The following is a 14,691-nucleotide window of genomic DNA, read 5'->3' as shown; positions in this document are numbered from 1 at the left end:
AACATAGCTGAAATGTTTCCTTAGTAACCTCAAGATAAGACTAGTGTAACACACTCTATGTATAGATGACCTTAAAGTGCCCGGAAACTTCAGTTGGTGCAAAATGCCTGATGGTTGGCAACCATTCATCAAGCACAGCATATTACTCTGGTATTGGTCAATCTGTATTTGTTGCCTATTTTTGCCAGGCTCAATTTCAAGTGCTGGTTCATAGCTTTTAAAGCCCTGAACAGGTTGGTATCTTGGTATCTTAAGAAATGCATTGCAGAGGACAAATATGTAGGGCCTTTCCAGTAGTGACGTCAGTGGGGCGCAGGGGGTAATCTCCTTTTCTACTACTGCTGATTTCTGTTGAGAATATTCTCTTGTTTTGCAGCTGGTTTTCAGTATTAGTTTGAAGTTTTAATGATTCATGAGCTGCTTTTTAACTGAAGTTAAAGTTGGCACATAGCTTTCTAAAATAATAAAACTTTAAAATTAATATTTTATTAGTTTAGCCAAATCTGTAGTCTGGACTGCAGACACAACATTTTTTAAATATGATTAATATAAATTAAATATGTTTACTATAGTTTCTAAGACGTAAAGATTTTAGTGAAATTATTTTCTTTCAGGGCGGCTTATGCTAAAGGGAAGAAAGAGAAGCCTCCTTTTCTGCCAGAGGAGCCGTCGTCTTCTTCAGAAGAAGACGACCCTATTCCAGATGAACTGTTATGTCTGATCTGCAAAGATATAATGACTGATGCTGTCGTCATTCCCTGCTGCGGAAACAGCTACTGTGATGAATGTGAGTTCCATGATCTGTCATTTATCCAGGTGTAATGACAGAAGAAGAGAATGGTGATTGGGTTTCCCCACCTGTAGTGTAAACTAGGAGTAGAAAGGCTGGATTTTTTTTGTGAGCTTTGGGTATTAATTTACTCCTCAGCTGCCTCATTGCTGTGTTTGAAAAACAATAATTAAACTTAATTTTTTACTCAGAAACCTTTTATTCTAGCATTGACACACAGAATTCTATTTTTTCTTTAAATTAATTGACATTTAAAATACATTTACTCTACTGTGTAAATTGTATTGAACGTATGCATCAACAGCAAAACCTTACATGTGCCACTGAAATTTTGAATATGAAACATCCAGTTGGAAGTTATTTTGTGATGTGGGAACCTGGACATTATGGGTTAATTGTGGGTTAAACAACCCAAAGTTAACCTAAAACGAATTGTTCGCTCATCACAAAATAACCTCCAATAAGCTGATTGGAGGTTGCATATTCAAAGTGGCAGCAGCATGTGACCTAGAAAATCATGAGTTAATTTACCCACAATTTACCACCAATACGTGCAAAGAGGCCCATTGTATTGTGTTCTTTTAACTTTAGTTTGTTATTATTTTAGGTTTTGTAATTTGCCCAGAGAACTTTGTTAATAGGCTGATTAAAAATAACCAGTGTGGAGTAGTGGCTAGAGCATTGGACTGGGAGTCGGGAGATCCGGGTTCTAGTCCCCATTCAGTTATGGAAACCCACTGGGTGACTTTGGGCCAGTCACAGATTCTCAGCCCAACCTACCTCACAGGGTTGTTGTTGTGAGGATGAAATGGAGAAGAGGAGGATTATATACACTGCCTTGGGCTCCTTGGAGGAAAAAAGGCGGGATATAAATGCAATAATAAAAAATATATTAAAAAAAACTATGGCCTAGTAGGAATTCTTGCCTTGCTTGATCCACTAAGATTCTGTTCAGTCATGCTTTACAAAGCAAGGACAAATCTGAAAGATGGCTCATGCTAGTGTTCTCGATGGAATGCAAGAAGTAGAAAACTTTCATTCATAGGTATTAAAATGTCCCCTCTCTGCAATGCCTCTTTAGAGGCACAGCAGCTTTTGGGGGGAGAGGGGGGCAGCTGTTTGCTGTTTTTGCAAAATAGTTATGGTCTGTACATATTTAGAGGCCTTTAGGCATTGGATGCTTTTACGGATCTCACAGTTGCTGTGCTTAGTACATGCATACCAGTTTCCGCAGAGGGGATTTGTTTACGTGTACTGCATGTTTTACATGGCATTTAAAAATTATTCACAGGTATCAGAACATCACTGCTAGAATCAGAGGAACATACCTGCCCAACTTGTCATCAAACAGATGTTTCTCCCGATGCTTTAATTGCCAACAAATTTTTACGACAGGTAACTTCAAATCCATCAGTTCTGTATCAGGCTGTAAGTGGACACAAATTTCCTCCCTACTCTGCTTGAATCACCTTATTGGCTTTTCTGGGAAAAGTGTCTCTGGAAGGCTTTGAGGAGGAAGGGCAATAGGGTTAAGGACTAGTTTGACCCCTCTGTGAACTCCCACCCCCAAAATTGCCCCACTGCTGGCAGTGCATAGCAAGACTGAATGGCTATTCAGGCTTCAATACCTTGATCAGCCCCTGTGCCAGTTAGCAAGGCTGTTTTTTGTTACTGAAGCACAGGTGTGTTGCTGCTATTTAAGGAAGTTTTGATACATTGATTCATTTCTTTTCCTTGATTTTCTATCTCTAGGCTGTAAATAACTTCAAAAATGAAACCGGCTACACGAAGAGGCTCCGCAAGCAGGCCCAGCCACCTAGGCAGGCAGCTCAGCGGAACATGCCTTCTGCGCCAAGGCCAACCGGCTCCAGGCAGCAGGATCCCCTCATAATTCCAGCCACATCTGCCCCTGTCCATGCAGCTGCATCCCTCACCCTGTCGCTGGCACCTAGCATGTCAGCATCTGCAACAGCCACATTGCCAGCGAGCCAGTCGGCCACCATGTCTGCTAGCGAGGTTCCTGCACCAATATCCATGGCAATGCATGCAGACAAGCCAGAAGGACCTTTCCGGTAAGGCAACTTCTCCAGCGGAGATCGCTAGATATACAATGTGCCTTGGTCTTCCTTTCTGTCTTTATGCTTTACGTTTGTATGCTGGTTAGCACCATTTTGTTCTGTTTATGCTCTTCCTGGCCCCAGCAGTGCTGTATCTCACCAGTGTTACGACTTGATCCTTGCAGGAATTCACTGTGTGGCCTTCCATGTATGTATGAGAATCTTGGAAGCTGTTCTGATCCCTGCAGAGCAAGAAAATTTCTAAGGCTAGGAAGTTTAATAGGCTTCTTAAAACCAAATCAAAATAAGCCATCTCAAGCCCAGGGTTTATGCTTAGCCTGCTAAATTTGAGTGTTTTCAAACCCATGGTGTTTAAATGTCTTAATGAGTGCCATTATTTGGATTATAGACAGTCTGGCCATGCTGGAGAGAACTGGGTAATGGAACCTCCACAGCTCTACCTTTGAGGAGTTTAGCCTCAAAACAATCATGTGAACTTAGGCTGAGAAAGATACAATGAAGCAGGGATCTCTTTCTAGCTTTTTATGTTGTCTGATTGAACTAGCTGCAAAAAGCAAAAATGTTCATGTCAAAGTTCCTTGAGAACCATACTTTGGAGAGCAGGTATTTGGATAGCACAACAAACTGGTTAGCATTAAAACAGGAAATGGAGAGTGGGAGCAGGAGGGAATAAGTGATGATCCTCCCAGCCATGGGTTTGAAAGATTGTCTGAATTAAGCCACAGACGCCAATTAAATTAACAACTACATCCTTGAACTACGTAATGGCTTTATAGCACCCACCCCGGTACTTTCAGTTTCTTTCCTAGTAAATCCTAATCATAATTTTTCCTATTCCATTCCAGTGAGGGCGATGGTATTGGACCAGCTGCTATAGTGACTGCCTCGGATCACTCAAAACCGCCTTCCTTGCTGTCAAACGCCATGATAGAGGAGAAGGTAAGAGCTTTGTTTCAGCGTTGAACTCATTTGTTTAACTTGGTAGCAGCAGCATCTAATTCTTTTCCTTCTCCTCCCTGAAGGGCTATCAGGTTCCTGTGCTTGGGCAGCCGTGTTTGCCAGGGCAACTGAGCTCTCATGGACACTCAATACCCACTATGGGTAAGTTGTACCACTTTGATCCGTGTTAGTACAGCAGTACCTGTGTGCACATTAAAAGCAACTTTTCCTTTTTCCACATAGGTCAACCAATGAGAACCAACCCCGTTCGCTCTGCAGGCAATAGGTCAGGCTGGGAGCCGTAAGTATCCCTCCAAAACACATTTTTCATATTCTTAGGCAGTAAGTTTAGAACATGATATTAAACAGCTGTTTCTATATTCATAGGAAGGTCTGTATGTATGCTTTATTTTTAAAGGAAAAATCAACTTCTACTTAAAGAACTCTAATAAAATGTATTGTGGAAATTTAGCTGGATATTGAACAACACATTAAAACTATCACTGGACTAAAATAGGCACAGAGTTGTCATGATCTGTTTGCAGCACACAGTTGGGCCCAGGGCTGGAAAAAATATTTCTAATTCCTAGGCAGCAGATTTTAATATTTTTAAAGGCAGCCTCAAGATTCTGAGTTACCAGCCATAGGCAGTGATAGAAAAGTCAAATTTTAGGTGTTGGTATCAGATTCCTCCAGCCCTGGTAGAAGAAATCAGCATTGTGATGCCAGGCTGTATGTGCCAGATATCTTTAAAATCTCAACAGACAGTGAACTAGAAATGCAGTTGAGATTCAAAGTGAAATCAGTAGCTGCATGGAAATGCTGTATGGAAGACACTTAAAGTAGCAGACAATTAGCTAATGTTTATTAAAAGCTTGGAAGAAGAAAACTGCAGTAAGCATTGAGTATGATGGGGAGGGTTCTTGAGAAGCCAGGGGAGCATCTGGCAGACAGTTGAGTTGAGGGGGAGCAAGACTGGATCAGCCATAAGACAGAGAGGATGGGCAGTTACTACAGAGGGTTGCTGTCCATTTCACGTTCCTCTTGTGAACAAAGGACAAGTGTAACACTCAGTGACAACGTGTTTTTGGGTTTCTTTAGAAGTTCAAACCGAGGACGCCCGCATAGTGACCGTACACAAAGGACTCAGGCCCCAACACTGCCAGCATCAACACCAGTCTTTGTGCCCGTGCCTCCACCTCCCCTGTATCCTCCTCCTCCCCATGCACTTCCTCTTCCACCGGGGGTACCTCCACCACAGTTTCCTCCTCAGTTTCCACCTGGTCAGCCTCCACCAGCTGGGTATACTGTCCCCCCTCCGGGATACCCCCCAGCTCCAGCAAACATATCAACACCTTGGGTACCAACACCAGTACCAACGGCTCACTCAAATGCCATCCCAACGACACAAGCACCTCCTTTATCTAGGGAGGAGTTTTACAGAGAGCAACGGAGACTTAAAGAGGAGTAAGTATTTGGCTCTGAATGAAGTTCCGTTATATTTCATTCTTCTGTTTCAGTAGAATATCAGACTGCAACTATGCTAAAAACGCATATGCCGTAAGCAAAAATGACATATAACGTGAGATTTCAAATGTTGATTTTCACTACCAATAAAAATAACCTTACAGATCTAAACCTCGGGAAACTGTAATTCTATGGGGGGAAAATACCATGAGACATCGCTTGAAAACCTGTGCTGGTTTTTGCTTTATAGTAGCATGTTCATTTCTCACTTGCATGCAGTGACCTTTTTGAAGTTGGTATGGTGGTTCTCATAATGCTTTCTGCAACAATGCCCAACCGCATTATAATAATTTTCTTACTTTAACAGAGAGAAGAAAAAGTCAAAGCTTGATGAGTTTACAAATGATTTTGCTAAGGAACTGATGGAATATAAAAAAATCCAGAAGGAACGCAGGCGTTCTTATTCCCGGTAATTATTTTTCTTGCATCTGTAAATTAGCTGAAAACAGATGCTTTGCATCTGGAAAGTCCTCAGTTCAGTAATCCCTGGCAATTCTGCTGCTGCTGGTGGTGGTTTTAAGGTTCTTGAGTAGTAGAAATGAGGAGAACAGCTACCATTCTAGTAATGGGCTAGATCAGGGGTGAACAACTTGTGGTCATCCATATGTTGTTGGACCATCAGCTCTAGCCAGCCTGGCAGTGATGGGAAATGCAGTCAAGAGCACTAGAAGTTGCCTACCCAGGGCTAGATGGCAAGTAGTCATCTACCCCAGGTAGTTCTATATGTGTTGCATGAATCACAGGACCATTGCAAGGCTGAGATTTGCAGGTCTCAGGCCGTATAGATCAACACGGGTGCCAGTTGCAGCCCAAGGGATGAAATGTATTTTCCACAACATTCTGAGGAATAATGCATTCCAACTTCATTTGCCAAAACTTTTTTAAAGCAAAGATTGTTTATAGAAAGCCATATTGTCTTATGCTTGAGAGACTAAATAGTTACTCAGCTAATTTAACATGGAGTAGTTATTTAGCTTTCTGTGAACTTATGTAGAGTTCTAAAGCAAACCGTAATGTCTAGCCACAGTCCAGAGAGCTAGTGGATACACAGAGCTTGCCAGGCAGGGCTTCAAACCTTATTTAATTATTTATTTATTTATCGCATTTCTATACCGCCCAATAGCCAGAGCTCTCTGGGCAGTTCACAAAAAGAAGCTGTCATAGTAACTTGGGGAATCATTTCTGAAACATCTGCAATTTCAAAAGCAATTTGTGGAAGATTTAGGAACTGACCTTGACATTTTCAGGTTAAAAACTGAAAAAGCCTCACTGAGCTCAAACAAATCTTAAGGCAGCCTTCCTCAATCCAGTGTCCTGCAGATGTTTTGGATTACAACTAGCAATCCTGACCACCAGCCATACTGGTTGGGGCTGATGGGATCCAGGTTGGGGAAGGCTGCCCGAACATTTGCCCAAAGTAACTGTTGCTTGTGGCTATTTAGCTACCTCTATTGGCTTGATTCTCAAAGGATTTTGTAGTCTTGTATATGTTTGCTATGCCATGTAGTTTGTGCAAAAGTGGAGAGGTTGCAGTTCCACACATCATTTTTCCCTCATTTTCTTTAAGGTCCAAATCGCCATACAGCGCATCTTCATATTCAAGAAGTTCCTATACGTACTCCAAGTCAAGATCTGGTTCATCCCGTTCTCGGTCATACTCTCGGTCATTCAGCCGCTCCCATTCTCGCTCCTACTCACGGTCACCCCCATACCCACGGAGGGGCAGGGGTAAGAGTCGGAATTACCGTTCCAGGTCAAGATCGCACGGATACCATCGATCAAGATCTAGGTCACCCCCCTACAGAAGATATCATTCTCGATCAAGGTCTCCAGTGTACAGAGGACAATCCCCAAATAAGCGCCCCGTTCCCCAGGGAGAAGGGGAAAGGGAATACTTTGGTCGATATCGGGAAATCCCACTTTATGACATGAAAGCATACTATGGCAGATCTGTGGACCCATTTGAGAAGGAGAGGTACCGTGATTGGGAGAACTACAGGGAATGGTACGAGAAATATTACAAGGGCTTTGCAACTGGAGCCCAACCCAGACCTCTGCTCAACAGAGAAAACTTCTCCCCAGAACGATTTGGTCCCCCTGGGCCAAGGCGAGAGAATTCCCCATATATTCGGGGTCGTAGAGACGATTACCCTGGAGGGCTAGGTCATCGGAATCGAAATGTAGGTGGTGGCTACTCTGAAAAGGTGCCCAGTAGAGAGAGCCATAGTATGAAAGACATGGCAAAATTGAAAGACAAGGAAGTTGAAAACCCACCAGGAGATGCAAAAGGAAATAAACATAAGAAACACCGGAAGCGAAGGAAGGGAGAAGAGGGCGAAGGCTTCCCCAGTGCCGACCTCTTGGAAGGTTCACAAAAGCCGAGAGATCTTGCAACTGGGGAGGACAGCAAGCCTGACCCACTCTTCATGCTTCCAAGCAGGGATGATGCTACCCCTGTCCGTGATGAGCCCATGGAAGCAGATTCGGTTGCTTTTAAACCCATTTCTGACAAGGAGAGGAAAGAAAAGCCGAAGGCAAAACCTGAGAAAACAAAGCGAAAGGTGGAAGGCGCTGTCACTACCAAGAAAGAGGTGCAAGCGAAGCCAGCTAAGGTACTCCCAGAAAAGGCAGAGGCTGACCGTGAAAAGTCCCCAAGGGCAGACCCTCCTGCAAAGAAAGCAAAAGAGGAGTTGCCAAAGGCTGATGGTACTAAGTCGTCATCTTCTCAAAAAGATGAGAAACCACTAAGTACACCACGGAAGGTTCATCCCCGAGGTGCAAAAGAACATCCGGAAACCAGATCAGCCAAGGAGGAGAAAACCAAGAAAGAGCACCCCAAGGAAATCAAGCAGGAGAAGCAATCTAGCAAAGAGGAAAAGCTAAAGAAACCCGTCGACAAGAACAAACCCGTGGATGCAAAACCAGAAAAAAGGAAAAGAAAGCTTGAGGAAAAAGTAGACAAGGATCATGAAACCACATCATTAAAACCATCCAAACAAGAAGTCACAGAATTGAAACCTTTGCCAAAGGGGAAAACCGATCCAGAAAGTGAAAAAACAGAGAGGACCCCCGAAAAGGACAAAACTGTTTTGCCAGTTGCTCCAACGAAAAAGATTAAGCTGAACCGAGAAACTGGCAAAAAGATTGCCAGTGCTGAAAACATCCCTCCTGTTAAAGACGTTTCAGCCGAAAAGCCTGAGCCAACTGGTAGCAAAGTGAAGCAAGAGAAAACAAAAGGAAAGCTGAGGAGAAAAATTGCAGCAGCTGATGGATCTGGTTCAACGCTGGTTGATTACACCAGGTAGCCTCTGATTAATAATGAAAAATAAGTTTTATTTCATGTCCATGCCATGACATAAACTGGTCTGTTGTATTAACTTAAGATTCGTGCAAGCACTTGAGTCATTGCTGACTCCTAGAGGGACGCCTGCTTTCGCTGACGTTTTCTTGGCAGACTTTGTAGCGGGGTGGTTTGCCATTGCCTTCCCCAGTCGCAGTTACTTTTCCCCCAGCTAGCTGGGTACTCCTTTTACCGACCTCGGAAGGATGGAAGGCTGAGTCAACCTGAGCCAGCTGCCTGAGAACCAGCTTCCACTGGGATCGAACTCAGGCCATGGGGAGAGTTTCAGCTGCAGTAACTGCCGCTTACCACTCTGCGCCACATGAGGTTGTCTTAAGATTGGCCTGTCTTAAATTAATGTGGGGCTAGAGATGTAAAATTTCTGGAAATTTTGAAGCCATGGGAAAAAAATATTTTTTTGGGGGGGGGGGGAGAAATGTAATTTTCAGGAAAATTGAAATAATGCAAACATTAGTACTTTTTTCAGATTGAAAGTCACTTTGTTACTTTAGGAACATAAAATGTAATTATGTCCAAGTTGGTTTGGCATTAAATTATTACATTTCGTATATTAAAAGTACAGTGTATTCAAACAATTATTACACATTTAATTTACTTTTTAAAAAAATTTCGTTAACAAGTGGAGCTACAAGTTCCTGAACTTTTAGGAACACCTGAACTGTAAGGAACCTCTTTGGTTCTGCCAGTTTATGAGAAGCAAGCCAAAAACAATTTAAAAAACAACAATAGAAGAAACCACCAACATTAGTAACAAATAAAATTATTTCTGTCTCTGCTAGTCCTCCAGTGTCAAGACATAAAGCCCCCATTCCCATAAAAAGAACTGATAAAAAAAGGGGGGACCAAGATTCAATGAATATGCATGAAATTTAATCGGACTCATTTTCTGACCTATAGCTATCACTATTTGTTTCAGTCTCTGCTTCCATGGCAGTGCCCCCTAGAGGCAAAAATGCATCTTCCTCTTGCACTTGAGAGTTGTAGTCTCAGTTTGCAACCTAGGACTTACTTGTCCTTGGTGCACAGAAATTGTAATAATCTGATACTGTACAGTTTTTAGAAATCATTTGGAGAAGTAAATATCTGAACACCTTGTCTTAAACATTTTATTCATCATGCTAAAATCAAAAATTGCGTAATCCATTTTTACTTCATTCTTTTCAAATTTTTGGGGGAAAAAATAAAAAAAGGCTTCGGAAAAAAATTTTTTTTTCTGGGGGGTTTCTGGGACTCTCTATGTGGGGCATGTCAACTCCTGCAGGGCCTTCTGGGAGTGAGGAGGGACGATCATGGGCTATTCCGCTTCCAGGTTGTCCCTCAGGGTTTAAACGGAAGGAGTAATTCCGGAAGGAAAGAGGGATGTTCTAGCACAGTGTTCTTTTTTGAAAAAAACCAAAAACACGGACATTTGCGTAATGGTGTAGGCACGATCCTGCACCAAAAGTACCTTAAAAAAAAACCCGCCGAAAACTGCTGAGAGCCGTCCCATGGATGGCAAAAATGCTGCCCCCCGATGGGCACAGAGCCCCCCACCCTTGCACTGCACCGTGCCTGTTTGAGGAGCCCCTCTACTTGCAGGTAGGAGGGAGGGACCTGGGAGCCCACGCCACACTGCTTGCAGACCTCGGGGTTGTCCCAGGACCACTGTAAAAACCATGAAAACAGCGGTCCCAGTTATCCTGGGGAAAGTGTGTGGTCGTCCCTAGTTGATCCCAGGATCCCCGGTGCATCATTTGGACGCATAGGGACGACCACGTGTATAGCCTGATGGCTTGCAAAACCATGGCTGTCTGCAAAGGCTTCTGGGTGAATGGCTTTTCTGCCTTTAAGCTAGCAAACTATTATTTCAGCCTGTAAAGATGAATCAAAGCACAGTTACAGTGCTCTCATGGGAACACCAGGTGTCTTATCTGGAAACTCTTAACAAGCTGACATTCCAGAGTGGTTCAGTCTCAGACTGAGCCATAACACCTTTAGACACCCGAATTAGTGGATCTTCTCCGTGCCAAGGAAATGCCAAGTTGTGCCTTGTTTATTACAACAATGTAGACTAGTGCTGTAGTCTCTTATTATGAGAAGAGTTGCTTTGTTATTAATCCACATGTATTAATAACAAAGCAACTCTCTGAAGTTGGCAGCAATAATAATGTATCTCCCTTAATAATGTATTCTTGGTTTTGGTTTGCTCAGCGCTAGCTCTGCTGGAGGCAGCCCTGTGAGAAAGTCAGAAGATAAGCTAGACATGAAGCGGACTGTCATCAAGACTATGGAAGAGTACAACAATGACATAACCGCCCCTGCTGAAGACGTCATCATCATGATTCAAGTTCCACAGTCCAAGTGGGATAAAGATGATTTTGACTCTGAAGAAGAGGAGGAGGAGGAGGAGGTTAAATCTGCACAAGTTCCTTCTGCCATTGGGAAACCCACTAGTGTCATAAAGAATGTTAGCACAAAGCCATCCAATTCCATCAAAAACAATGAGAAGGATCCTGAGCCCTTAGAGAAAAATCAGAGAACTACAAAAGAATCTGGGCGTGAAAGTTCACAGCCTGAATCCAAAAGCTCCAAAACTCTGGTATCAAATGAAAAAGGGAAAGCCAAGGACAGGGATCATAGTGCATCCGACAGAGAGTCTTCTGAAAAAAAAAAGAGCGGGATCCAACCAGAGAAAGAACGTTCTGAACGTTGTGCTGAGCAAGGAAACCTAAAGAGCGGCTCGTCTCACTCTTCTAGGGAGAGCAGGTCTTCAGATAAATACGAATCAAGCCATGGATCCTCCGTTAAAGACTTCACTCCTAATCGGGACAAAAAGTCTGACTACGACAGCAACCGAGATTATTCAGGTTCTAAGCGAAGAGATGAAAGGAGTGAGCTTGCACGGAAAAAGGTTTCACCACCCCGTGGCCGGGAATCTGCCACCTCTGGACCGAAGAATAAGACTAGAGACGAGCGAACAGAGCAGCCCAAAAAAGACATCTGGGACGCGAAACGGAGCAGCTACAGCCCTCCAAGGGACAGAAGGCAGAATGATCACAAAGCTGCCCACGATTCTAGGCGTTCAGCAGAACAGAAGTCCCAAGAAACCGCCTCAGGCAAAGAAAAAGAGAAACATGCACCACCTGAGACCTGGAGCAGTAAGGAGAGGATGACGGGTGGGAACAAACCCTTGTACAGGCGGTGCTCGCCAGAGGCAAAAGACCCAGGGGCCGTGCAGAATGACAAGAGCACTGTCAAGCCTAAGCCTCAGCCCAGCCACTCTTCCCGGCTCTCTTCTGACCCGACAAGAGAGACGGATGAGGCTGCCTTTGTCCCAGACTACAACGAAAGTGACAGTGACAGTAATGCATCAGCGAAACAGGAGGACTCCCCCGGGAGGAATGCCAGGGATGGGAAGGACAAGGCCGCTGATAAACCTAAAGAGGCGGCGGCAGTGGCCATGTTGGCCACCCGGCCCGATGGAAGCAGGAGCCAGAGTCAAAGCAGCCGCAGCCAGAGCCCCTCGGAAAGCCAAGGCCGCAGCCGCAGCAGCAGCGCCAGCTCTGCAGACAGCCAGGACAGCAAGAAGAAGAGGAAGAAGAAAGACAAGAAGAAGCACAAGAAACACAAGAAACACAAGAAGCATAAGAAACACACCGGAACAGAGTCGGAAGCCGAGAGAAGCCAAAAACATAAACACAAGAAGAAGAAGTCGAAGAAGAGCAAAGACAAAGAGAAGGAGAAAGAGAAAGGAGATGACCAAAAAGCAAAACCTGTCACTGTCTAGAATGGCAGAGAGGGGGGGTGGGGGGGATGGACTGGCTTGACAAAGTCACCTGTATGAAATTTTGTTATAATGTAAACAAACAAGAGCCTTGTAAATAATGCCATGCCAGGCCCTGTGCTGCACTTACACAATTGCTGCTTGATTTGATTTTTACATCAGAGCTTTATAAAGTGAACATTTTGTACAGACTTGTGAGTTGTGACCATGTAATATGGGGGAGGGAGGGAGGAGGATTTTTTAATTTTATTTTATTTTTAATTTGGGGCATCTTATTTTTAACCACCATTAAACTAGTTTGGGTGGAGTTTACTGTACTGTGAAATTTCACACTTTTTTTAAAAATTGCCTGTCAGGAAAAAAAAAAGGTCTGATATTGGTTTAAAATATCAGCCGGAGGACTTGCAGAATGCATTACAGCCCTGTTCTGTTACTTTTGGATTACAATAAAAAAAATTCATTAAACTTTAACCAATGTGGTGGATTTGCAGCACCAGCTTTAATAAAAGAAGCAAGGGAAGGTGAAGCTCAAAATACACCATGAATTCTTCCCTTCATAAGAAATTGTCTCCAGCTGAACTATCAACAAAATGTTGGTTTCATCTGTACCATGATAAACTGGAGGTGCATTTACCTTTAAGCAGGCTGCTGAAAAGCTTGGAGTGCTCTCAGAATTTCAGAACGGGCAGCCGTGAACCTTTCAAAGCACAGTTGATGGGCACATGCAGTCACACAAGTACTTGAACAACTGGCTAGTCCTTTAGCCCAGGATGTTGTGTTTAAAGCAGTGACTCACTTTAGGGCTTCCTTTGGGCACCAAGACCTAGGTAAGCTTAATGTCCCTTGCTGTTGGCATCATATTGGTCCATACTGCATTGGGGGAGTGGCTGCATCCTTATTGTCCATCATCCCTGTGTGAAAATGGAAGCTCAGACAGTACGACAATGGAACCCATTGCCTAGGGAGGTCTTGGGCTCTCCCACACTAAAGGCCTTCAAGAGGCAGCTGGACATCTGTCAGGGATGCTTTAAGGTGAATTCCTGCATTGAGCAGGGGGTTGGACTTGATGGCCTTGTAGGCCCCTTCCAAGTCTACTGTGATTCTATAAGTTGCTGCTATGTTCTTGTGTTTCCCTGTATGTGTCTTTAGGACAGGGATTAGAGATCATAGAATAGTAGTGTTGGAGGAAGCCTATAAAGCCATTGAGGACCTGCTTTATTCTCCTAATGCCATTATGGGATTACCACAATCCACAGATCCCCTGGTTGTGTGTGCATGACAGCATGCAAGAATCTGTATGTTTGTCTGTGGAATAGATTGATGCTAGGTCCCCTCCCCTCCAAAGAAGCCTAAGTTGAGAGTGGGAGGAGCTAGTTCAGAAGGTTTGATCAAAACTGTCTTAAAAGGAAGCCACTTTGCTTTCTAACTTTGCCATTTCACATTGTGTCACTGTTATCTGTAATTGCATCAGTCAAGATACCAAAGTGCCATAGAAGAGTTGAACTTGGTGAGTAACAGCCCACACCAAGGAATGTGGGCACTTAGGTGAAACCTGAGCAGAGGCTGGTGCTCCTGGCATGCAGTGGGCCAGGATTCGCTGCAGCCAACCAGTTGATGTGCTCATTTAAACTTCTTTTGTTGACCTAGCCAGTTGTGAATTCTGTTGGGGTTTGGATTTGGCAAGATTTATGGCCTCAAAGTTCATCACTAAGTTAAGATTAGTGTGTGGCTTTTGTTCCGTTTTTCAATTAATCCTCTCCTCCCCCCAGAAAACTGGATTTCAAAGACAAAAAAATTAAAGCTTTGACATTTTGAAGTGAAATCCTGGAATTGTGCTCACTTCTTAATGTAAACCACCCAGGCTATGGGAGCAGTATATAAGTGAAATAAATAAATAAATTTAACCTAATTTGAAGAGTACCTAGAGCTTAATGCTCATTGAGTAATTTTGTACATGACAGTTTGGGGATGGGATGCTATAACGTGTATACCTCTCAAGTATTTGACCAAGAGAGCAAAAGGTTAACACTTAACTAGCCTGCCAGCATTTATTACCTGCCATAAGCAGCTTCAAAATTCCTTACAGCCACAAGTATAGTAACTTAGCTTGGTTCTATTACCCATGGCATCTCGCACTCAAAATACACTTTCAGCATTGTCAGATCCAATTCCCAAAGAATGCAGCCAGTAAAGAGTGACCCACCGTGCTCACAGGTGGTAGATAACCTTCAGT

At 43.5% G+C, this 14,691-nt stretch overlaps 1 protein-coding gene across 2 annotated transcripts in view; it reads left to right on the top strand.

Moving 5' to 3' along the window:
• Positions 1–12,929, top strand: part of RBBP6 (RB binding protein 6, ubiquitin ligase) — a 31,178-nt gene extending 18,249 nt beyond the window's left edge. For both annotated transcript variants that reach the window (XM_063143328.1, XM_063143327.1), the window contains 10 exons: positions 615–787; positions 2,082–2,185; positions 2,543–2,862; positions 3,714–3,807; positions 3,891–3,969; positions 4,051–4,108; positions 4,909–5,274; positions 5,642–5,743; positions 6,902–8,635; positions 10,886–12,929. In XM_063143328.1, the coding sequence (XP_062999398.1) occupies positions 615–787; positions 2,082–2,185; positions 2,543–2,862; positions 3,714–3,807; positions 3,891–3,969; positions 4,051–4,108; positions 4,909–5,274; positions 5,642–5,743; positions 6,902–8,635; positions 10,886–12,461 (4,606 nt within the window). In that variant the 3' untranslated portion in view covers positions 12,462–12,929. The remainder of the gene's footprint in view (positions 1–614; positions 788–2,081; positions 2,186–2,542; positions 2,863–3,713; positions 3,808–3,890; positions 3,970–4,050; positions 4,109–4,908; positions 5,275–5,641; positions 5,744–6,901; positions 8,636–10,885) is intronic.
• Positions 12,930–14,691: the final 1,762 nt, after the last annotated feature.

Source organism: Elgaria multicarinata, chromosome 17 (genome assembly GCF_023053635.1).
Source record: "Elgaria multicarinata webbii isolate HBS135686 ecotype San Diego chromosome 17, rElgMul1.1.pri, whole genome shotgun sequence".
NCBI lineage: Eukaryota > Metazoa > Chordata > Lepidosauria > Squamata > Anguidae > Elgaria > Elgaria multicarinata.
Note: the sequence above shows the minus strand (reverse complement) of the source record. Positions and strands in the feature narration are given on the sequence as shown.